The sequence below is a fragment of the Dermacentor andersoni genome, chromosome 3, assembly GCF_023375885.2.
Source record: "Dermacentor andersoni chromosome 3, qqDerAnde1_hic_scaffold, whole genome shotgun sequence".
Lineage (NCBI taxonomy): Eukaryota > Metazoa > Arthropoda > Arachnida > Ixodida > Ixodidae > Dermacentor > Dermacentor andersoni.
The window spans coordinates 202,620,539-202,646,174 of NC_092816.1; the positions used below are offsets into that span (position 1 = coordinate 202,620,539).

The 25,636-nt window shown below is 43.9% G+C and overlaps 1 protein-coding gene across 1 annotated transcript in view; it reads right to left on the bottom strand.

The window, feature by feature from the left end:
* The window catches only part of LOC126524738 (fatty acid synthase-like), a 307,228-nt gene that overhangs the window by 278,856 nt on the left and 2,736 nt on the right, over window positions 1–25,636 (bottom strand). The window contains exon 2 of the mRNA XM_050173018.3: window positions 13,787–14,113. Coding sequence (XP_050028975.3) covers window positions 13,787–14,113 — 327 coding nt within the window. The remainder of the gene's footprint in view (window positions 1–13,786; window positions 14,114–25,636) is intronic.

Below are 25,636 nucleotides of genomic sequence, written 5' to 3' on the forward strand. Positions count from 1 at the left end.
TGCTTCGAATTGATCGATCAAATAGGTCTGATACGGATTCCAAATAATGGATGCGTACTCTACCTTTGAACGAACAAGCATAGTGTATGCTAATAACTTAGTAGCAGAGTTCGGCCAGTATAAGTTACGTTTAATGAAGCCTAGTGTTTTGGATACCTTACTGGTTATGGTATTAATGTGCTTGTTCCAAAATAAATCAGAGGATAAATGAACTTCGGGATATTTAAATGTGGATACTTTCTCAACAGGAATGCCCTGAGCCGTGTAGTAGCTCAATTCTGGTTTACCTGTTCTCGTGAACGCCATGGCCTTGGTTTTAGAAATGTTAATTTCCATTTGGCACTGGCAACACCAAAATGCGAGTTTGTCGAGGTCTACCTGTAGTGAGTTCTCTTCGGCGTTACTAATTCGTCTGTAGATGATACAGTCATCTGCGAATAACTTTCTAGCGTTTATGTTCATAGTGGTAAGAGGGTCAGTAAGAGGGTTGTAGAAGAGGGTCAGCCTGTTGATGACTGTGATGTGGAACCCGCTGTCTTAGAAAAGTTGCGACGATTGAATACTTTCACAAGAGATTTGGTGGAAACGCACCAGTTATACCGAATTTTGTCAATGAAAATGTGGTCAAATCTAATCTTAACAGAAGACCCATTGTTGCAATGTTGACTGGACGCCTCCCAAAGTTTCTTTGTAATACCACGAACTCTGGGAGAAGAGTCCTTAGAAAGCCTAAGTCCGGAATCCGTAAGCTTAAAACCATTCTTCAGCAAAGTAAGCTTGTCATTAAAATCAAGTATTTTCAAAATTACCGGAGGACGCCCGGACGCCCGGTTTTGGATCTACTTTTCAAATACCTGTCAGAAATAGATGTAATCGGAAAGCTTTAAGGTTTCACCATTTGATATAGAAAAGCTTAAGTTTACGCGCCATGTCCCCTATAAATATTAGTATCAGGTTCACTTGTGCATTTCCTATTTAGTTATTTTTTTCACTCTCCATCTAGAATCTTTTATTCTCATTCCCCATGCCTATGCAGAGTAGCATGTCAGTGGTTGTATATCGCCGGCACAAATATCTGCTTCTCTTATAAACAACCTCTCTCTCTTTCTCTCTCTCTCTCTCTCTGCAACCTCAAAAATCAGCGAGCTAATCGGCCTGAGGGGTCCTTCAACGTGGACAGCCAACAAAGCGCATGGTGGTCATTAACTACGTTGAAAGTACGGCCATACAGACAAGGTCTAAAGTTACCAAGTGCCCGGATAATGGCCAAACATTTCTTTTCTGTAACCGAATAATTCATCTCTGCTTTGCTCAGGGTGCGGTTTGCCTGTGCAACGACGTACTCGTCGAAGACAGATTTGAGTTGCGCGAGCAGAGAGCCAACTCCAGCACCGCTGGCCTAGGTGTGTTCTTCGATGGGCGCTGTAAGGTCGAAGGGACGCAGTGGTCACCGAGTCGCGCTCATTCCACCGTCGTCATTCCAACTTCTCGATTTGACTGTCGTCACGCCATCATCGCCCCGCTGTCTATGCCGACCCGTGCACAGGCTCAAGCGGTCTGGTAGCGTTGGTCATGGCGTTCTTGTGGTCGTTCCATCGTTGCCATTCTAGCTTTTTCATCAGCCTCTCATCATGTCATCGTCTCTTCTCCATCGTCTTCTTACAGTAGTCATGCATTTGTTATCAGACTGCCGTCGTGTCGCCGTCGAGGGCGCTCTATCGTTGTCAATGCAGCTTCGGTTTCCGACTTTCACCATGCCATTGTGTTTAACCCAATCATCGGTATACAGCCCTCGTGATACAGCCTTCGTGATAGTCTTCGAAACGCCTTTGTCGCCATGCACTCGTCATCATCTTATTGTCCTCATGCTATTGACATCCCACAGCGGTCATTGTGTCGTCCTCATACAGTCTTTGCATGGATTCGTTGTCATACCATTGTTGTGCTGCCATCGTGGTCGTTCTAGCGACGCCATTCTAACTCCGTCATCCGACTCTGCTCATGCCGTCATCGTCACGCCCATCATCGTCACAATATCTCATCATACTGCCTTCCTCGTTCCATCGAACGCAATACTTTTACATTATTTCGTCAATTTATCGTCAATCGTGATTATGGCGCTGTTTCCATGCCATCGTTGTCAGGTCGTCGGCGCATGCATGAATTGTCACACTATCGTCATCACGTCTTCGGGTCGTACAATCGTTGTCAATCCAGCTTGGTTATCGAAGTCATGCCGTGGATGTCACGCCATCGTGTTCATACAGTCATCGTCATAACATAGCCGTCATGCCATGTTCGTCACTGCGCCGTCATGCATTCATTGTCACAGTGTGATCGTGATGCTGTTGTGGTCGTTCTGTCGTCGTCATTTACGTTTCGTGATCTGGCTCTCGTCATGCCAACCTCGCCATGCCTTCTACACCGAACCAGTGGCCCGAAATGTCTAATAGTTTGGGCGACTAGGTATGCTCCTTATGCTCGCGATGTCGTAGTGGTCGTTGCATCGTCATTTCAAAAGCTTTGTCATCTGGCTATCATCATACCTTCTACATGTCATCGTCGTCACACAGTCGCCATACATGCGTGGTTACACCATGTCCGCGGTGTCAACGTGGTCGTTCCATCGTCATCACTCCAATTTTGTCATCCGACTCTCTTCATACCATCGCCGTCACGCTATAGTCCCCATACAGGCTTCAGGATACAGTCTTCGTCACTCCGCGGTTGTCATACTGTTATCATGTCAACGTCGTCCATGGGTCATCGTTAGACAGTCGTTATCATGCGTCCATTGTGATACCATTGTCATCATGACTTCATGGTCCTGTCATCATCGTCACTCGAGAATTGTCATCCAACTATCGCAATGCCATCGCCGTCATAGCATTCCGCTCATACAGGTCTCGTGGTTTAGTCGTCATCACGTGATTGTCGTGACACAGTTCTCACACCGCTCTCACGCTATCATCTTCTTGTATTTGTTGAAAAAGCCGCATAGCGGCGAAGAATGTGGACATAGGAAAAGAACAGTCAGAACGAGCGCTGAATTCACGCTGAAATTAATATTAAAACAGCGAAAAGAGGAAAACCACCGTTAGTTCTGCGCACATGGGCGCGCACTTGCGCAGCCTCTTGAAATTCATCCGAGTATACACCAAATTTTCGCAGTAGGTCATGTTCACTATATAGCACGCCGAGCAACGGTTGGCTGACCCACGTGTTACCTTTTTTTCTAATAAGAGGGCTTCCATACTCTCACGTGTTAGCTTGTTACCGCGCCAGAAAACAACCGCGGCATCCGAAATAACCGGTTCGCAGCTGCATTCATGGTAATGTAGTGCAAGGTGAGGATATGCTGCACCCCTCAGTGAGCTATGGTGCTTTCTGAGCCGAGTGTTTAAAGATTCGGCTGAAAGAGGTATATTTATTTCTGTATGTGCATAGAAGCGTATATCTAAGTCGTTCGACTGAGATGGAAGCTAGTAGAGGAACAGCGTAAATAGAAGGCAACCGAAAGATTCCGGCGATTGGCTGCATGTCAAGACCATAACCTATGTATTGCTCACTAAAGCATTTCTGCGAAGATTTAGTCTGAATTAGTCGCAGCTGTGGCCTCCTAGTAGCGAAGGGGATGCTTACATTGTAAACAGAAAAGCGTTGCGTTTGCACACGGCTGAACGAATACAGTCACGTTTTAGTGACGGTGACGCACCACAGTGGTATGATGGTGAATCTGAAACTAATTCTTTATTGAACAAACTTGTACCCAGTTCGACAGTGCCGAGCACATGCTGCGATCAATGAAATATAATAGTCCGTCGGCTGTTCATATTTCACCGCACATTACACCGTAATCGCTGGTGTTCGCGTGCTTTGAGTGATATACGCTAGTCGCATCTCGCTTGCGATCTGCTAAGACAAGGTCCGGCGACAACATAGAGCACAGTTACAAGCGGCGACAACAAAAGAAAATGTTCTGATTCATGCAGGTACGCCTCGCGTCAAACAATAATTGTAACAGTTGCATTAACAGGTGAAAGAGTGGTCAGCGGAAAACGAGCGAAGAATGCGCGCATAAATAAGTGCACGCGTTAGTACTCCCCCTTCAAGAACGCCTTCCTGATGCTGCAAGCAAAGCACCCCAAAGCTAAAAATACATACAATAAAAGAAATGGACAACCCATGCAAGAGCTCATGCTTTCACAGTTCGTTAACGCGCGTGGAGCGGCTCATGACGTACTACATGGACGTCTTCAGGTTGTGCACATCACCGCTGTGATTGCATAATACGTCGGAGCATCTCGTATGGTCCAAAGTATTTTTTTAACGGGCTTCAGAGGTCGAAACTCAAACAGGATCACGGGGCTAGTATTCCACGCGTCGTCGTCGAAGATTGTAGTGTTGGCTGCACATCCTTTGCTGGTTCCTGATTCGCAGGGGGGCGAATTGTTGAAATTCTTCGGCCCACCAAATACAAGAGGTGACACCGACTATGTCTTCGTCCCTGATGTTCGGTAGCATGTCTTCAACCGTGATACTCATGTAAACAAGCCTGAAAGGCGTATCTGAGTTGTTTCTTGCACTCTCGTGTTGTAGTCAAATGTTATGTATGAAATAATCACATCACATGTGCTTACCCTCGATATACATCGATAACATGTAGCTCACTGTCTTGTTTAGGCATTTTGTAAGACCATTCGTGTACGCGCGGTAGGCGGTTTTCCTCCGGTCACTTCTCTGGCTGTAGTACGAGATCACTTGCGTTATCTCCGCTGTAAACGCCGTTCCTTTGTTAGTGATGAGGATTTGCGCTGCATCACGTCTCAGCGAGATGTCGTTGACAAGAAAATTTGGCACTTTTACCACACTAACTTTGGGAAAGGTTTTTGCTTCGGCGCAAGTGAGTAACAAGATCGGTGGCCACGACAACCTACGTATTCCGGGTTGTCGACGTCGGAAAGGTACACCACGGTCCATCCGAATCTGGCGGAATTGGTCGGCAAAGAGAATGAATGAAATGTAACAATACCGTGGCCTTGTGTGTGGTTTTCTGCATCGCTGAATGTCTCGGCACATCTAGTCATATTGCGCAATGTCTGTGGTTAGACGAGGCCAGTAGTACTTGTCTGGTATCCTCGTGAGCCTACGGAAGAACCAGAGGTGACCTGCAGTTGGATCATCATGCAGAACATCTCGAACTTTTTTCGGCGGTGCAGAGGGCACGACGAAATGGTAGTTGGCTAGGACTGGTGATAAATTATTCTGAGGAGGACCCTCTTTTCCAGAAAAAACGAAGACAATCCCCCCACCCCTAAATACCCTCGGGACAAAGTCGGCCTTGTCTGCCAAGTAGTCGACAAGGCTCCCTACTTCCATGTGGGCTCAGCGCTGGTCAGCGAAGTAGTCTGTGCTTAGTGTGCCCAGAAACGTGTCACCGTCCTATTTGTCTTGAGGAGACGGGTCAATATGAATGCGATAGAGGCCGTCCCACCCATAGCAGTGTTTCGTTCCGGACATATTACTCACGGTAACGTAAATATCTTGCAATCTGAGGCTACACCATGCAAGGTAGCCTGAGGAGCCCTTTGGGTTTCTCAGCCAACACGGCGCGTGGTGCTCGCTTACGACGTTGAAGGATCTGCCTTGTAGGTAAGGGTTCAGTTATGCCGTGGCCGAAACAATCGCTAGACACTCCCTTCCCTTCATATAATATTTGACTTACGCTTTCGATGCTTACCGATTAGCGTAATTTCTGACCATTTCTACGCTGCATGCATCGCTCTGGACTTGGGTGTCCGCATATTCGTCGAAGTGTGTAAGTACCGGCGGCGACCGCAGGCATCGTTTGAGCCAGGCACGTACACAGGATTTTCTTTCGAGGGGGGCCCAACCCAGGGTAACTTCTATGCAAATGAGGGGGGGGAGGGGCGGGGGTACTTTACTGGTACAAATGTGAATAACGTCCACCATTCGCCATAAAACTCGTAAACCCACAAAAAAGAAATTAAATAAGGTGTATTTCACAGGTACGCCCTGTGCTATACACGTCTCCTTTAGTTGGCAAACAAGGAACTACGTCAAATGGACTTGCGCAGGAAAGAAGCGCAGGACGAACACTGCCAAGGACAAGTAAAGAAGCCAAAGTGTAAAATAAACATTACTTTAGTAGAACACAACTTAAAAAAACAGCAGTTGGCAACCAAGGCACACAAACTGCGGGCGGTTGTGTTACTTCGTCGGCCAATCACAGAAGCAAACAAAATCGTTGTCATGCGGCCTTTTCAAAATGTCGTCGTGCTTGATACCTCCGGAGCGTCGGCTGTTCTTGAAGAGTCTTTTCATCGGCGGAAGCAATGATGTGTGCAACAGACATGGACAAAGTGTATGGAGTCTGAGCATTTCACTCTTCAAAAGTCTGCGGTGCCATTCATTCCACTGCTGAACCTGTTTTTCTCATGAAACTTCACGGCCAACTAAAGCGAAACTTGACAATAAATAGTGGCAGCAAAGTAAGCATGTTATTTCAGTTCAATAAAGAATTAGGGTTTGGCCATGCCACTGTAATAGGCGAGGCAAAATGTATAAAATTACGCGCTAATAATTTTATTTTTGTGGTTACCGCCTTATTTGGGTAACAGAAAAAGTTTGAAGTACGAATTATTTGCAGCCTCCCGAAGGAACAGTGGCTGGCGGTTATGAGGGCGTGGGCGGGGCTTCACTGCAGACTTAATTTGTATCCGACTATAGTAGCGTTTTTTGAATTGGCTCTGGAAGAACTATAGAGAAATATATATTTGAGGAATCGTCACAGTTCTTTTGGATCCCTCGTTTATGCTCTACAAAGTTAAGTGCCGCAAACGACAAATAACTATTGTTATTTGGGAAGTTACGTAACGATGCGTGGCTGCCAGTCCAGTACAACCTCGTAGGGCGCGGGACGCTGTGATTCTAGACGTACTACGCCCACCGCGGAAGCTTAGCAAGACACCTACATAAGCACGGCAGAGAAGTGGCTACGTCTGGCGGCTCGACTGATAACTGTAGAAGCGTCATTCAAAACACACCGAATCGTTCTCCACTTCCGACGGCGTTTTTTCTACTTCCTCTTTAAATAAAAAGATGTTGATCTATAAATATTTTCATAAACAACGGTGCAATTTGTTAACTTTCACTTTTTCTTCCTGTTTGGCTGTTGCATCGGTTGCCGACAATGGATTCCTTAATAGATCACTTAATTTCTCAACGCCTTGCGACTTTCGTTTCCAGTTGGCAATTTTGCACGAAAAGTGCTCTACAATTAGGCAAAAACCAGAGGAGGTAACAGATGACATTCATGTTGCTTATGGATTTAATGGTTATTGCAGGGTTTCATGATGGACGTTGTACCACATTATCTTATTTTTCACCTTATCTAACCCATATCGCGGGCATATGGTTCCGATAATCTGTCAGTGTCGCGGCGAACCGTTACTCGAGAAAATAATGAAGCAAAAGGAAAAATTACACGCAGTTGGCGTTTTCTCTGGCCGCAACTCGTTCCACGTGCATACAGACCAGCTGACCACGAACCGAATCTCTTTCTTTGTCCCTGGATCAGTCTAAACGAAAAAGGTTGCACTAACGAAGCAACAGCGAAGCGCGTGACCGTCGAAAAGATGGCGACAACTGAATGCATCTCGAGTTAATCGCGTGGGCACCGAATCGATGAGGAAACTGGCCTTCAAACCCCAAAAGATGCCGATAACTACAGCCATCTAAAAGGAGTGAAAAAGGCAACAAAATGTTGACCGCCGAATGGCTGTGAAGTTTCAACATTGATTTGGCAGCGCTATAGGAATGTGTGTGAGAAGTGGTGGCGTGGGCGGAGAAGGGGGGGGGGGGGGTATGCGTCTTAATTTCGGGGGGGGGGGGGCCCCCGGGCTCCCACCCCCCCTTGGGTACGTGCCTGGTTTGAGCTCTGGAAGCGCTTCTATCTCCAGCACTTTCCACTTGAACTGCACGTCTGACTTCGTGAGCTTAGGCTGCGTTATGCCTGAGGAATGTTTGACAAAGCGCCACAAGTAGGCGCACCTACCAAGCAATGTCCTACTGCCTTCTTTGCCTGTGTGTCGCGGAAACTGGGCGATGTCAGACGTCTTGCGTGGATTAGGAACTGCAAATTTCCTGATGCAGCGGCCTCAGAACAAGACCTTCTAGTACGCAAAGTGGCCCTTGATCGCTTCGATAACTTCATCGTTCCCACTACACTTCCAGTTTACCTCACGTGATCATCTGAATTTGCGGGAGAGACGTCCAATTAGGTGAGACGCATCTAATATTTCAGGCCTGCCAGCACCGCATTCATCGCGCGCTCGAATAATGCAGGTGCCAAGCAAAGGCCGAACAAGAGAACCCTAAATTCGAAGACGCCATATATTGCAATAAAGGTGATCTTTTGTCGTTCCCTATAGTCACAACGATCCATCGAAAAATATATATTTTCCAATGCAGAATAAGTTCAATGCGTCATCTATTTGTTGCAGGCGAAATGCGTCCATTTTGCTGATTTTGTCCTGGAGGCGATAATCAACCGAAATACGCAAGGTTCTATCATTCTTTTTTACTAAGACAACTGGAGGCGACTACGGGCTTTTTGACGCTTCGATGACTACGTCACAGAAAACGTAGTCAACTTGTTGCTTTACAGCTTCTGGCTATCAAGTTGGAATTCGGAAGGGGCTCGGCCAGAGTGGTCGAACACATTGATCGGTGGAGGTCGGATGCCTAGCAATTAGGGTTTGTCGGATCCTTGATGACTCAGAAAAGCACTCTGTGTACATTGTAGAAGGCTTCAAAGTTTTTCCTGCTGACGCGCAGAACTTGCAATGATAAAGAAGTTCGTTCGGGAACTGTAGCTAACGGGCTAGAGGCGGTGGAATCCGCAAGAACAAACGTATTCCTGGCTTCCACAATTTCTACCATGTATGAGGTTTCAGTGCTCGTCTTTATGTGTTTATGTTCGTGGCTGAAATTTGTCAACATTACCCGAGTCGTGTGAATAATATTGATTCTTGCCGTGTAGATTCCAGTCGGGGGCACTACTTGTCCTCCAGCTGTCTGAAGTATCTTGCCATGCTTTTCTTTCTTCTACTGGGCAGCGAAGGGGCCACTAATGACGGTGTAGTCGGCTCCTGTATTCACCAAAGCGGCGACTCTTTGGCCGTAGTAGGCAAGTCGAGGCCCGTGGTTCTTTGCCTTGCATCACAGTTAGATCACAGTGTTAGATCACGGCTGAGTCGCGTCGTGCTGGTGATGTTATGTCGTGTCGTCATGTCTGCTTTAGTTGGCGTTCTTTTGACTTGGAGGCTTTGTCTGAATGTAAGCGGGTCGTTGTTACGTCCTTGTGCTGGATCTTGAAGCGTCGTCGACGCCAGCACAGGATCTTCACCTATTCCACAAATAGCAAACACACCTCCATCAGCTGCTGCATTAAGACGGCAAGCGGGGCGAGTTGGTGATTGAACATGTTACTATAGGCGGGCAGCGCAACCCGGATGAAGGACTAGAGGAAGTACACAACACGAGCGCAGACTAACAACTGGTTTATTATTTCAAGCAACGTACTATAATATACAGAAAATGTAAACACGTGTAAAGTGACGTTTACAAGGGTGTTAGCTTATCTTGCCATACAAAAAATCAATTTCTTTATCCTGCAGAGTGATAGAAGTCTGGCTGACGCATGCGCCTGAGTTCACATGCATGAAGTAGGCCTCTACAATCTCGCGGTTAATTTGATGAATATTTTTATACAATATTTCCGTTTGTTCAAACATGGGTTTGCATGAGCAAACCTTACAATGCGCGGCCAGATTAGAACCAGTTTCATTCCTGATCGCACCTTGGTGCTCCCTAAGGCGGATGTTAAGGCAGCGTCTTGTCTGCCCAAAGTACATTTTGCCGCACGAAAGTGGAATGACGTAGACCACTCCCACCGAGCATGCCACAAGCTGTCCCGAGTGTTTGACGCGGCATGTAGCTTTGGACGCCTGTTTAGGTCTATTGACAAGATTGCAAATCTTGTTTAAGGAGTTCTTTGCTGAAAAGATTACTTGAACACCATATTCCATGGCTGTCTTTTTTAACCCATGCCCCATCTGATGTACATAAGGGATGACTGCGTACTTTTTAACTTTTTCGATCTGTCTTTGGGGTGCTTCCCCTTTTTTTACTTTCTTCACTAGCCCTTCAGGTATTGACACGATAATGGATTTAGGAAAACCGGCCTTCCCTAGACGATTGAGTTGTTGCGAAAAGCTCAGATTGGCGAGGTGGTGGCAAGACTATCTAAGTGCGGAACCCAAACACGTCATAGCAATTCCTCTTTTCACAACTTTTGAGTGTGCCGAGGCGTAGTTTAGAATTGGTTTGCTAGTCCTGGGATTATATTGCCAACAAATATGTTGCGCTGTTAAACTTAACTGCAAATCCAAGAGAGAGAGAGAGAGAGAGAAGAAACTTTATTAATGAATGGCCGGCAGTTTCGTTGTGGTGGCCTCAGGTGGCGGCTCCAAGTCCTTGGACTCGGGCGGCATCTTTGGCTTGCCGGACGGCCCAGAGCTGGTCTGCCAACTCTGAACTTTTGAGAGCCGCCTCCCAGCGGTGGCGACATTGAATCCAAACATTGAATATTATTATTACTGGGCAGTTCATGAGTAAATCTGAGACCCATTCCTTCTTTATCAACAGCGGCGAGAATATATTCAATAACTTTGGAACTGTTTTGGGAGCGGATAACCACCAGGTAGTCGTCAAGAAACCTGGAGCACTTGATCAAAGTTCCGGCCAAGACGCTCTCGTGTGCCCGGTCAACAGTGCCGAGAAAGATCTCGCTAAGAATGGGCGCGACCTGAGAGCCAATGCAGACCCCCCGCTTCTGAATCATTATTTGATTATCCCAGATAACGAAGGTGGAATTTAAATATAAAACCAAGAGTTCGAGAAAAGACTCAACCGGGACGCCACTATCATTTCTAAACTTTAACTCGTCGTTTTCCATAATGCAATCTTTGATTGTCTCGATCAGCTGATTTCTATGAAGGGAATAGTATAAATCTGTGACGTCGATGCTGAACGCTGTGCATGCTGGATATACCTCTTCTTGTAAAAACCTAATGACATCTTCCGAGTTTTTTACTTTGAATAGGTCTTCTACCTGGAGCCCTGTTAAGTTCTTCTGAAGATAACCAGAAACTACGTGTTGCCATGTGTTTCTTTCAGACACAATTGTGCGCAAAGGTTGGTTGGGTTTATGCGTTTTTATCGTAAAGAACACCTCAAGGTTCAACCCCTGACTTTTGTTCACTGCACCAGGTAGACGCTCAAGGTTCACTTCTAGCAAAAATTTCTTTGCTTGATCTTTGACTTTCTTAGGTTGAACGTGTACATTCTTGAAGTTTTTTGTTAAAGCGGCTGAGGCTTTCTCAGAAAACTGCCCTTCCGTTAGGAGGACGAAGTACCCTTCTTTATCAGCGGTCAGTACTTTCACTTCGTTTTCTCTTAAAAATTGTTGAGGGGTTGAATTTTTCGCACTCTGCCATTCTGGTTTCCTTGATGTCTGACTAACACGTCAACGCACTCAGAAATGCACCTGAATTTTTCATCTTTTTCTACATGTTTAGACACTGATCTAACGGCGGCTATCTTATTGACAGAGTCTAGGCAAAGCTCTAGGCAGAACATTGAGCCTAATTCAAGAATGTTCATGTGCTTATCTGGAACGGCGATATCGGTTAGGTTTAGCACTTTGCTCGTGGCCTTCGGTTTCTTCTCCCTGGGGGGTAGAGTGCGCCGGACGTTGTCCCAGAGGAATTCCAGCAAAGACTGGCTCTCGTTGTCTTCCTTTCATAAAACTGCACACGGACTTGAGGCAGCCTCTCAGCAACCTGGCCTGGCTCATCCATTCGGACCGCAAGATCTTGCAAGTCCTTCTGGTGTGGCCAACCAAGGGGCGGAAAATTCCGCATAGAGCCATAACTTCTTCTGGACATGTACCATGGCGAAGAGTCTGTGACCACCGTCACTATATTTCAAATACGTTGACCGCACTTCTCCACTAAGGAACAACCACACGAGTGCGTTTGGAGTTGAAGTTCGTCAATTAAACCCACAGTGAAATTATGAAACCTTTTCGGGACTAGAAGACGTTTGCCTTGCCTGAGTAGCCGATTGAGTTAGACCTATTCCCTCGGCATTTCGGAAAGTGCCCACTACCACGCCTTTCTTTATATCTTCGTGCACAATGCCTCATTGTCGTTAGGGTCCACTTTCATGCACACATGAGGCCAGTGAAAGTTCATCCCGTTTGCATTGGGCATCACGCGTCTGAATCGCGCAAAGTAAGCAAGGGCCACTAGATTATAGGATTCTCGCATAGTGACGGCGTCACACCGGCGGTGCTGTCACTGTCACGGGTTCACTGGAAGTGTTTTTGATATAGTTTACTGAGGTATCGTTCGTCTCTAAGAGAAAGGGCTTCACAGACAGTTTTAAAAAATTGGTTATCTGTAGCGTCCTTTCAACCACAGACCTTGGCTAGTTTACAATCAAGCATATGGGCAAGCTGTAATTGTACGAGGCAACCACACACCAAGCCACACTGAATGCCTTGAAGGCATGCTCCCTCTGTGATTTCCTCGAGGGATGCAGGTGCCACCCTGAAGCTTATGCGTTCTTGATTAATTTGCTACTTTTGACTTTTATGATTACAAATACGAGATGTCATTGTGGCAAATTACTTAATATATCCTTAACTGCTGAAGTCAGAGCTTAACTACGATCCTCGCAAAGTGCCCGCGTTCGAGCATGCGCGGGACTATTCATAGCGTTGTTCCTTTAATTTGGTCCCGAAAAATATTAACTGATGATTACGATACTCGGAATTGCGAAATTTGAGCGTATCGCGTTTGACAGCAGTCACCAGAGACCCCCGCCCGCTCATCCAGCATACGCTGCAAACGGCATGCTAGCCGTTCGGGTGGCTTCCGCTTCGCCGCCATCGCGTGCGCACCGCGCTCACCGCACTAGTTTTTCACGAGCGCTGTTATCAAACGACGCTTGAGAGTAAGAGACATGCTTCCCTCGCCCTCTTTATCCTCGAAGCAAGCGAGCAGCGGCGCGCGCCGACGTTGGAAGCGCCACGATAGCGGAGCCCAGCTGCTCCCCGGCCGTTCACAGCGGGTTCCAGTTTTTTGACCATGACTCTACATAACAGGCGTAATGGACGACAATAATCGATCATGCTCTGATACATGCAGGCGTGCCTTGTGGCGAATGATTACTTGAACAGTTGTTAGAAGGTGAAGGAGCCGTCACCACAAAAACAATGTACGCATAAACAATGCACGTGCGTCAATGCACAGCCACTGTGTGGTGCCGCGGCAGACTCCAACAGCGTTCAGCAACCTATTGAGCAGCCTGCTGCTTGCTGCCTTTTACCCGTTCATTTCTTTTAGTGTTTCAATGTTGTCGCGCAAAACACGAACTTAAATGCTAAGTGAAGGCAGGCCCGCGCGTTGCACCCGCGCAACAGCATCGTTCTCCAAATGGGTTCCAAGCAATAGCGCTACTGAATGGCTGAACTGGTGACCACATAAACGCCACAAGACCGTGCGTTGCTATTGGCTTCTGCCGCAAGCAAGCAGCCGCGTTAAGTTGCTTGCGACAGCATTGCGCGTCCGCTCGTGCTTAAAACGGCAATAAAAAACAATAGTAATGATAGCAAAAAGTGAAGCACGACACGTACCATTGAAATCAAATGCGTAGGTAATGCGGTTGGAGAACATGGCTCGGTTGCTGCCGACCAGTCCGTATCCGTCTATTTTCTCCGTGTTCAAGCTGAATGCTTCGTCTGATTCACAGGCGGTACAGCCTATGAAGACTCCCACATTTCGACCTCGCAGTGTCTTGGGATCATAGCCTGCGTCCACGATGGCCTCGTACGAGGTCTCCAACAGGAGTCTAACTTGAGGGTCCATCAGGTGCGCCTGTTTCGGGTTGACGCCGAACAGCTGGGCGTCGAACCGGGTCAGGTCTCGGATGGTGCCCATTCTTGGCGGCAATCCCAGAAATCCTTGAAATATAAACAGAATGGGAAGATTAGATGGGAATGGTGCTGCTAATGTATGTAAGGTATTGTTATGCCACTGTTAGCTGCTGCCATATCCATTTATTCAGAGTAAATGGCGCACAGGCCTTATTGCGACAACGCTGGAGTTGTCAGGTATTTCTTTTTGCGAGCGATTTCACGTTATAACAATGTATTTGTGGACCTTTACGTCAGAAAAAGTTTGGTATAACTGTGATTCCTCGCTCCACCACCAAATGCATCGTGACGTTTATCAACAACCCACCTTCGACTCGATGACCGGAAATTCAAGTTCTGATGCAAGCAGCAACACAAGTCATTGCCTTAGCCTATTAGGCTATTATGTAAAAATAATCAGCCACAGAGCAAAAACAAAGACGCTGGAGATGATCACAGAGCTGGTCAGCGTCCGTTTGAGCAGGCAGTTTTCGCTGTCTATAGAAGCTAGCCTGCAAATTGGTTTGCAAAATATTTTTTCGAGAATGCATTCCAGGGACGAGCTCTGTGCGCAATAGTGACTGTGCCTTCTAAGGAAATGAACCTGAGCCCATGCAATAGGTATAGCCTCTGTTTTTGTGGCTGTGCTTACGTTGGGCACTCAGAGTGCTGTGTTCATGGGTGTCAAAGTGAGCATCAAAACACGTTTCTAAAAAGTGCAGACGGAGTGTAAGTGATCCACTGCCAAGTTTCCGAGTACAAAATACGCAGCTCTTCCCACCGCACTCCACAAAAAGTGTTTACCTGATTCAGTTGCATCGAGCGTATTGGAAGACAAATAAAAGAAATGTCGTAAGGTACTGCTAAACTTAGGAGAATTAAGTTTCTAAAGCTCATCGTTGCTTAATTTTTCAATGTTTTGCCATACCAAAACCTTTAAAAAACACATTACATTGTTCAATTTGTCCCTTGCATATTTTCGCGAAAACCAAGTAGCAAGGCCAGTCGTGTTGCACCTCACTTTGCGTAGCTCTAGTAAACATATTTTTTCTGAAACCCTTGCAAAATACTCATTAAGCAGTAAAAGCATTCTAAATCAAACTGTGGGGTTTACCTTCCACATACTTCAAACTGAAATATGTTGTAAAAATTCTAGTCCGCCACAAAGTGGCTTTGTGCAGCTGTTCCCAGCTGCGTGACAACTTTTTTCTTCTATAATTTATATGTTTAAACGTCACGCTGTACCACATCGCCTCACCGTGTTCATGTGGCTATAAAAAAAGAAATATTAGTGCCAGGACTTATCTTGTCACGATAAATTGTGCAGTTCTCGGACATGGAACGGTTAGAGTACGACTTGAAAAACGTCAAAATGTTTGGGTCCTCTGTCATAAAGCATAATTGAATCCGCCAAGTTTGTAAATAGATTTTTCTGCGCGACGCTTGCTTCGTTGCAGCACATCTAAACACGCAAAGAAGCAATGAGCAACGTGACCACTTTCCGTCAGATCTGCGCTGCTGCACTCAGATACAAAAAATCCTTCATGTGGCAGGTCAATATAGCAATTGCGCACGGAAAAAAAACGAAGAGAAAGTAGACTTCATACAACGTACATTCGTAAGGAAGTGGCGTCATCGTGTTTTTGTATGAAAGTTTAAAAGTTTTATCTTTTGCCACAATATTAATCTCTGCCGAGTGTGTTGCACTGAAAATTTCAGTGCCTGATGCCGATATCAGCCTAATCTCTTCTTACAGGTCTCCCTCAGAAAATTCAAATTTATTTTTAACAGAATCATACCCGTGTCACACGGGCAACTCGGATCTCCTTCAAACTTCCTTCCCTTAAAAGACCGCAAGGGAGTTTCACCTCAAAGGAGTTAGCTCCGTGTCACATGGCCTATAAGCGAGCTTTTGAAAGCTGCCGCTGGGGGCCCATTAGGCGCTGCTCACCTCGTACGCAGTCATGAAAGAAACACGTTATATATTGCTAAAAAGTTTCCGCTTCGGTCCACGTCGTTCGTGAAATAGGCGTCCGGCTGCGCTCCTCTTGAGAAAGACGTGAATCACTCGTTGTTTTGGCCAACGCGATCGCACGTCTCGCGCATGCGGAATGAGTGATTTACGTCTTTCCCAAGAGGAGCGCAGCCGGCCGCCTATTCCACGAACGAAGTGGACCGAAGCGGAAACTTTTTAGCAATATATAACGTGTTTCTTTCATGACAATGGCGCTGTCAGGGCAAACGCAGCAGCCATTCCGAGAACGCCCGGTTCGAGAGTCGAATGTAGCTACTCAACTCAAATATCTTTGTCAGTGCTCAAATACTATATTATATGCAATATAAACAGTTATAATTGCTGGTAAAATTAAATTACTAGAAATGAGGGTGATTTCTTGACTCGAAATTCAAGCACGCAGGTCTCCCATCTCCTTTCGCTAGGAACTTCCTTAAGCTTCCTTTGCTAAAGGACTGCCGCGTGACACGGCGCGCATCTCCCTCGAGATAAAGACGTCCTTGGTTGAAGGGAGTTAAAAGGACTTTAGCCACGTCCGTGTGACAGGGGTATTAAACGATCTTCTTCGCTGCTTATCCCCAACAAGTCTACTTTGTCTGATTGGGGACGTTAATATCGACACCCTATCGCCATCTAGGCCAGTGGTTTGCGAGTACTTTAACACTCTATCAAAATGGGGAGTCAGTCTAACCATTAATGCCTACACGCGAGAGAAATATATTGGAAGCCAAATGGTGTGATCTTGCCTTGGGCATGTGTATGTAAGAGCCCCATTGGCTAGCACCATTTCAGCGGTAATCAAGTGCAAACTTGCCGATCATTATATTGTAGGCTGTCGTGTTGCGTTTCAAGTTCCCTTTAGATCCCGCCCTAACCTTCATCGCCTACACATCCTTGATATCGCTAAATTTGACAATCTTCTGGTCAATTATGATAGGACCAAATTTTTACGTAATGTCACGACTTCCACCGCTTATACGCTTTTTGTTGATGCAATCCGTTCTTTAAAAATTACCGCCCAGAAAACAATCACCGTGAAAAAACGCAACCCCAAATTTCCATGCCTAACGTGCGATATACTTAGGGCTATTAAAGAAAAAGATGCCCTTTGGGCACCTTGTAAGCGTTCCCCAAACAATACACACCTTATAGATATGTACAGATCGTTCCGCAGCAGGGTAAACGCCATGATTTGGTCAGCAAGGCGTCAGTATTCCACTAATACCTTTTATGAAAGCAAGCACTCCCCCAGAAAGATATGGTTTTTGATAGCGCGAAGTGACACGGACAGAGACTATGAGCAGACAGGACGAGCGCGCTAACTTCCAACTAAATTTGTATTGAAACTAACACCATATATATATATATATATATATATATATATATATATATATATATATATATATATATATATATATATATATATATAGGTGATTGCAAATACCGCAGCATATAAACATGATAAGGTCTAAAGACATCAGTTAAACATATCCAGAGGTAGGGAAGCCAAAAAGCAAACAACAAAAAGAGACTACTGTAGATTAACGCACGTTCTGAGAAGATACTGAAATTAGCATTCTAACAGAGACCGTACCAACTCGCCCAACTTTATATCCTTTTGCGTTGTATTACTGAAGTATTTGGACGAATACAGTTCGGCGACAGTGCACAGGGAACACGGACTTAATTTTTTCCTGTTACACTGCAGTCCCTGCCACGGATCAACTGCTGTGAAGGGCCGATTCGTCCTGCAAAGACGGCTGCTATCTCATCATCTTCGGTCGTCGTTCGGGTGGCTACTTGGCGCATGCGTGCTCCATAGAGAAGTTGGCTACCACGGCGGCGCCACACCACCGTACTTAAGGAGGACGACAGCCAGCTGCGACTACAGTTCGGCGACAGTGCACCGGGAACACGGACTTAATTTTTTCCTGTTACACTGCAGGTGAGGCTACTTGTTATCCTCAAACAAATCCTTACTATCCTTGCATTGTTGCCGAACACAACGTGCGCCACGAGTGTCGTATTGTTTCTCGTTGATCGAGAGCCTACTGTGCACTGTCCTTGTATCCTTACCCTACTTCTCTTAGCTGCCCGCTTTCGACCTAGTTATGTCTAAGGACGCGAAAGATTTTTTTAGGGCCCTTGATTACTTGAAGCGCGAACTTCGGGCTGACCTAAGGGCCTTGAAAGAAAGTGTGAAATTCTGCAGTGATACATGTGATGGTGTAAATGATAACAAGCAAGAGTTGAAGGAACTGCGAAAAGAATTTCAAGGGTTAGTGAAAAGAAGTGAAGAACTTGCAGCCGAGAACCGCAAATTGAGCAACAGAGTCGAAGAGCTGGAATAGCATCAGAGATCTAACAATCTGGAAATCAAGGGTGTGCCAACAGAAGGAGATGCTACCGAGGTCGTTAAGAAAATTGGCGTCTCCTTGGGCGAGCCAATCGTTGACACAGATATTGACGTTTGTGATCGCGTCCCTGTACACAACTCGGAAGGGAAAAACATAGTGGTTCGTTTTGTACAGCGTACCAAGCGAAATGTAATCCTGCAAAAAAGCAAAAAACAAAGGATAACTACGAAAGACCTTGACTACGGAGGAGAAGCTTCTCCGGCATATGTGAATGAACATTTGACCGTCTTAAACAAAAGGCTTCTGGGGGCTGCGATCGCCAAGAAAAAGTCTGCAGGATGGAAGTTCGTGTGGTGCTCTGGAGGGAAAATTCTTGCTCGAAAAGACGAGGGCTCGTTTGCTATCAGAATTGCTAAACAGTCTGATCTGGAGAACATAAACTAAGGATAATGGTGCACCCACCTGTTCGACACACTTCAGAAAAATGATGGCAGGACAAAATGATTGCCAGTACTATGATTGCCAAACTTTTAATCAAAAGCACAGGTCAAACAAAAGACAATTTTCAGTTATACATATAAACATTCGAAGCCTAAAAAACAAAGTGGATAGTCTTGAAATACTTCTTCAGTCCCTACACATTAAGTTTTCTTCAATAGTATTAACCGAAACTTGGCTAACACACACAGACACGGCACCGCACCTTCCTGATTACAAGTGCGTAAGCCTTAGTAGGGATATAAAAAGGGGCGGTGGTATAGCAATTTTTATAAAGGAGAGTGTACAGTATGAAGTGCTGAGCGACCTGACTAGATGCGATCAAGTTATTGAAAGCCTGTTTGTCAAATTGTCGAACGTCACTGTTGGCACGATCTACAGACCGCCAGCAGGCAAATCAATGGAATTTATCGACTTCATCGACAATGCTCTTCGCACTTTACAGACTATAACAAAATCATTTATGCTTCTTGGTGACGTCAATATAGACACCATATCAGATACTCCATGCGCAAGAGACTTTCATGACATACTAAGTTCCTATGCCTGTTCTAATCTGATATCACTGCCAACTAGGGTCACAGTAGATACTGCCACGTGTCTTGATGTGTGTGTTACCAACATAGATGATGCAAATGTTACCGCTGGTGTTCTCAGATATGACATCAGCGATCATTTGCCAGTGTTTTGCTTGGGCTTTCCTTCCGAGAAAAATTGTTTTTCCTCAAGAAAAAATTTTGTATCGAGCAATAACTAATGAAACCTTGATGACGTTTCATAACTATATAGCAGAAGAGAACTGGGATGATGTGTTCAAGCAACGCAACGCCACACTTGCTTACCAGGTGTTTTTGATGAAATTTCAGCATTGCTACGATTTGGCCTTTCCACTCCGAGAAAGTGCCCAGAAAAGTAAACGGATTAGAAAACCATGGGTTACTAGGGAGCTCTACAGAAGAATAAAAGAGAAAAACCGAAAATTTCAACAGTTTCTTAAAACCCGAGATCCATGCGTACTGAATGAATTCAAACTGAGAAACAAGTTGAACTCGGATCTAAAATACGCAAAGTCCAATTATTTCCAAACTAAATTCCAGGACGTTCAAAATGACAGCAAAAAGACATGGGAGCTACTAAACAACATATTAGCAAGAAATCAAGCTGACTGTGGTGTGAAGGAAATCTGCATTGACAATGTGCTTTTAACTGGGAACAATTTAATAGAAGCAATGAATCGGCATTTCGTCAAAGTAGGTGTTTATTCAGGACAGCATGGCACTTCCAGTGACTGCGTACATATAAATAGCTTGATAGAGTCAATCATGCTTGCCCCTACAACGTCTCATGAAATCGAAACAATAATAGGAAATCTAAAAAACCTAGTCGCTTGTGGAGACGACGGGATAAAAGTTTTGCCTATAAAGCATGTGGTATGCTTGATAAGCCCCATATTATCGCATATAATAAATCAGATGCTTCTTAGCGGAGATTTTCCAGACTATTTGAAGTTCGCAAAAGTTACACCTGTCTACAAAGGCGGTGGTGAGACCAACATGAATAATTATAGGCCCATTTCATTTCTGACAGTGTTTTCAAAGGTACTTGAATACGTCATCAATCACAGGCTAAGCGGTTTCTTTAATAAACACCGAGTAATAACAGAAGCTCAGTACGGCTTTCAAGCAAACAAATCAGCAGAGATTGCTCTCGTTGACATAAAGGATAAGATAATTGAAAATATAGAAAAAAAACTGCTCACTCTTGGCTTATTTATAGATTTCAGCAAAGCCTTCGACACTGTTCAACATAATATATTGTTAACAAAATTAGAAAAATATGGTATTAGAGGAGTAGCAATAAAACTAATCCGGGGTTATCTAGAGAAACGTTATCAATATGTAGGTGTTAACAATTGGTCCTCCAGCAAACTCGAAGTACAACAGGGCGTTCCCCAGGGCTCTATTCTGGGACCCCTACTTTTTCTTATCTATATAAATGATATTATAACAATACATGGATCCCCGCAATTATTAGTGTATGCAGACCGGAGCAACCATGCAATGTTTAGAGACGTCTGTTAATAACTACTTATTACAGTTATCTGCATGGCTTCAAAGAAATCGCTTGAGTCTAAATATAAATAAAACAAAGTACGTCATCTTTAAGCCAATTAATAAACATGACTGCTACCCGGTTAACATTAGATTTGAAGGACGCTTGCTGGAACAGGTTACTGAACAAAAGTTTTTAGGTGTCTGGTTTAACCACAACCTCTCATGGAATACTCACGTTATTCAACTAAAATCAAGCCTTTCTCGCACCATTGGGTGCATTTACAAAGTACATCTAATACCCAAACGTTTAAAGCAGGCACTATACTATTCACTGGTTTACACTAGAATGATCTATGGAATATTGACTTGGGGAACAACAACAGCTACTAACTACTACAAACTTAATGTATTACAAAAGCAAATTTTGCGCATACTGGAAAATTTTAAAGGCAACAAGCAGTCATTGAGAACACAGCCGTTATTTACTGAATATAACATGTTGAAGGCTGACCAGGTGTACTACTTTAAGCTATTGCAATGGATCAATAAATACAAGTTACATATTTCCGCAGTGCCCAGCTCAAGTTCATACAGTACCCGAAACCCAAAACGAGAAATGCCGCAAGTTAGAACCAACTGTGGAAGGCAAGCGTTACCTTTACAAATAACCAATGCTCTAAACAGAAAAGATATGCAAGTAGACTTTAATAAAGGTGTACATACATTTAAGAAATACTGTAGGAAGTTTCTTGTGAACAGTGACATTATGTTTTCATTATTGTAAATTACCTCAAAAAATGCGCTTTGTTCTCCCTTGCCATGCTCCTCTCAGCTACTGCAATTTTGATACACGGCTGTGAAATTGTGTTTGGTTTCTGTGTCTCGGTTTTTGTGATGAGTGCCATGGCTATGAATGATGTTGTTGAACGTGCTGACTGATAACTGAATTGCTGTGTTCTGTATTTACGTTGCAGACATTACGTTGCTTATGTAAATATTTTGTACCAATTATTTGCTGACTTCATATTCGAGGAGTGACTAGTCACCCTTTTTAATATTGTCCACTGTCTGAACCTATGATGTCTGTCTGACTGAACTTTGTTGATGTATTTTGTCTGTGTATATTGTGCAAGGGGGCCGGGGCCCTTGTCAGGCGCTCTGTCGCCTTTAGCCTCGGCCCCCTCTTAGACTGTGTCTGAGGAAACAATAAAGAAAGAAAGAAAGAATCACCAATCAACCTTTAGAAGATGTATTCGCAAAACATTTCAGCAACCTCACGTCAGCCGTTCAAGAATTATATTACTTTTTGTTTCTAAAGCGTCTTCACATCTTCATCCTTTTGCTCCAGATGCGTCTAGCGCTGTTCCCAATACTGCACGATTACTGCAGGAGTCTAGCAGGAGACTGCGGACTTGCAGGTTACTGGAGGAGATTTGCACAGCACCTTATTTAGCTTTCGACCTAAGAAACCACCTGGTATAGATGGTATCTGCATACATGGTATTCCACGTAATACGTCTGTGCTTGAATTCGTCCTTCTTTTCCTTATTAATGGGTATGTGGATCATTGCGTCATTCCCGATGATTTAAAAGTGGTTGTGGTTAAGCCGCTCTGTAAGAGTGGTTCTCATAGCAAAGTAGAGAACTACAGACCGATTTCCGTTCTGCCTGCAATCAGTCGAATAATTGAAAAACACCTGCTCGTGACGATGACCAAATTCCTAAATAAAAATAATGTTCTGTCACAAGCACATTTTGGTTTCATCCAGGAAGAAGCACTATTTCCCTACTTGAAGAATTTACGGACACTATCTATTCAGCTTTTGATAATAACGAATTCGTATGTGCTCTTTTTGTTTTTTGGACGCAAGTAAGGCTTTTGATTTCGTTATTCACACATTGCTTCTTGATAAGCTAGAAATATTTGGTTTCAGAGGTCCATTTATAAAGTTATTGTCTAGTTATTTTAGTAATCGCTCTCAGGTGGTGACTATTCCAGTTCAAAAATAATGTTAAAATCGGGTGTTCACCAGGGGTCTGTTTTATCTCCACTTTTTAGCCCGTACGTCAATGATTTACCTCAATTTGTATAAAAATGCCACATATTCCAGTAGGCCAACGACACTGTCCTTCTGTCAACTCAAGCATCATTAAATACATGCGTTTATAACCTTGAAGCAGATGCCACGTCTATAATGAACTGGTGTACAAGCAACAAAATTAGAATTAATGAACCAAAGACTAAAGTAGTTTGCTTTCATCATCGCCATAAAAAAATTGATTCTATTGTGCCATTTTTTGTTCACGACTCTAATTGTATAAACTGCAAATGCATATCATTAGAGTTCTTAATTATTGTAAAATATTTAGGCATCATGTTCGATTCTGATATGACATGTAACACTCATTTTATAGGTATTAGCAATACGCTTCATACAATATCTTGTCTTCTTATAACTCTAGATACCTGTTCCTGTTTTCTGTCCGGAAAGTCATTGCTCACGCACATGTGTACAGCTATCTTAGATACTGAATTACCATATTTTATCACTGTTCATTTACATGGCGCTCAAAATTTAATTCTATCCTGAAATGTGTTTTTCGAAATGTTGCATACAAGGAGAGCGTTCCCCCTAATAATAATCTATTTTCCTTCTTGCAGTTGTCCTTATTTGACGCATTATTCTTTCAAACTGTGGTAATAAAACATTTTTGGAACAGTGATTTTCTTTTTCTTTTGGTTCCTGTCAGACCCCCGAGACAACATAATACGTTCACCAACCGGGGCGTTATACCCGTTTTGGTCGTTATAGCAGAAAACATTATGTTCCTAACGTTTTTAATTCTTTACCCACTGAACTGTACTCGATGTCATCAAAACGGGCACTCGAAGTGTACCTTAAAACCAATTATTCTTCTGTTTAGTTGTCATTAGAGCCCGTGCCATAGTTTTGATTAGTTTCGTTTGGTCTAGATTGGTGTGTATCCTTCTTTGTTTCACTTTATATCTTTTGTAGCTTCCTTTTGCTCGTAGCTCGCTTGTGTTATTGGCAGTTTGCTTTGGTATTTGTAGCCTCCTTTTGTGTTGTATGGTTTTGCTTTTGTTTTGTAGCTTGCTTCAGTTTATAGCTTGCGAACCTTGCTTCTTTTAGTACTTTTCGCTGACTTCCGGGTACAGCCCGACAAGCCTTCATGGCTTGGGCTGACCGGTTTTTGAAATTGTACTATTTTCATGAAATAAAGGATATTATTATTATTATTATTATTATTATTATTATTATTATTATTATTATTATTATTATTATTATTTAGCTTTCTGACAATGTTTTCAAAGGTATTTGAATACGTCATCAATCACAGGCTAAGCGGTTTCTTTAATAAACACAGAGTAATAACAGAAGCTCAGTACGGCTTTCAAGCAAACAAATCAAATCAATTATCTATCGAACAGATCGCAAACAGCAGTATTAGGCAATCACTCTAGCTCTATTTTGCCCATTAAAGCTGGAGTCCCTCAAGGGTCCATCATAGCCCCGCTACTCTTTAATATTTTCATGAATGACCTTGCGTCCACTGTTTCAAAATGCACAATTTTTCAATACGCCGATGACACCGTTCTGCTAACAAAGCATTTATGCTACAAATCAGCAATCAATATGTTACAAAAAGATGTCTATAACGTAATTGATTGGTTTTCTAAAAATTTTCTTGTAATCAACAATTCAAAAACAAATTTGATTTGCTTCAGAAATCCCTTAAAGATGACGCTGATAGATTAACATATCTTTTTGCACAATAAGTCACGTTCGCATTGTAGCTGTACTCCAGTGGAATATGTGCAGTCTATAAAATACATGGGCGTATTTTTTTACTCAAACCTGTCGTGGGAATCGCATTTAGCGTATTTATGCAGTAAACTCCGAAGCGTTGCCTGGGTACTCTATCACTGTAAAAGTATAGTTCCTTTTTCAGTCAAAAAAACAATTGTGAACGCTCTTGCGTACGGAATATTAAGGTATGGCATCACAATTTTCGCCTTCTGTTCTGCGCGTTGGGAGAGCCGGGTGGACGCTCTATTAAAAACATGCCCCAAAGTGTAGCGTATAATTCGCCTCTGCTTTCTTCTCGAAACATATTTACCGCCGTAACTTTTCCTACGCTCCGCTCATTGTTTGTTGAAACAGTGGTATTACGTCATTTTTGGAACTCAGATTTCAAAGTTGAGCATAAACCTGTGCGCGTGCTCCGTTCGGGCTTGCGTTTCACTGTGCCTCGTTCCGCAACGAGATACGGTGAGGCCCGGCGATGTGTGTACGTTCCTAATTTGTTTAACAATCTACCAGAGGGCATTTTCACAGCAACTTCGAAAAGATCACTGAAAAAGATGATACGTGCTCTGTAGGCTAAACATGTTCCATATTCACATTGCTTTGCCTTCTCATCTCGGGTAAAATTTATGAGGAAATTGTTTCAAAGATTCGAATTCTTGCATTCTGTGTTGTATGTTTTGTTCGTTTTATGTAAGTTTGAACTCTAGGCACTGCTGCAATAAATTTGCGCAGCCAAATGTAGTGTCGCGCGCTTTATGTAACAGCGCCATTATTTTCTTTGATATGTGATATTTTTGCTATTTCAATGTATTGCCTTG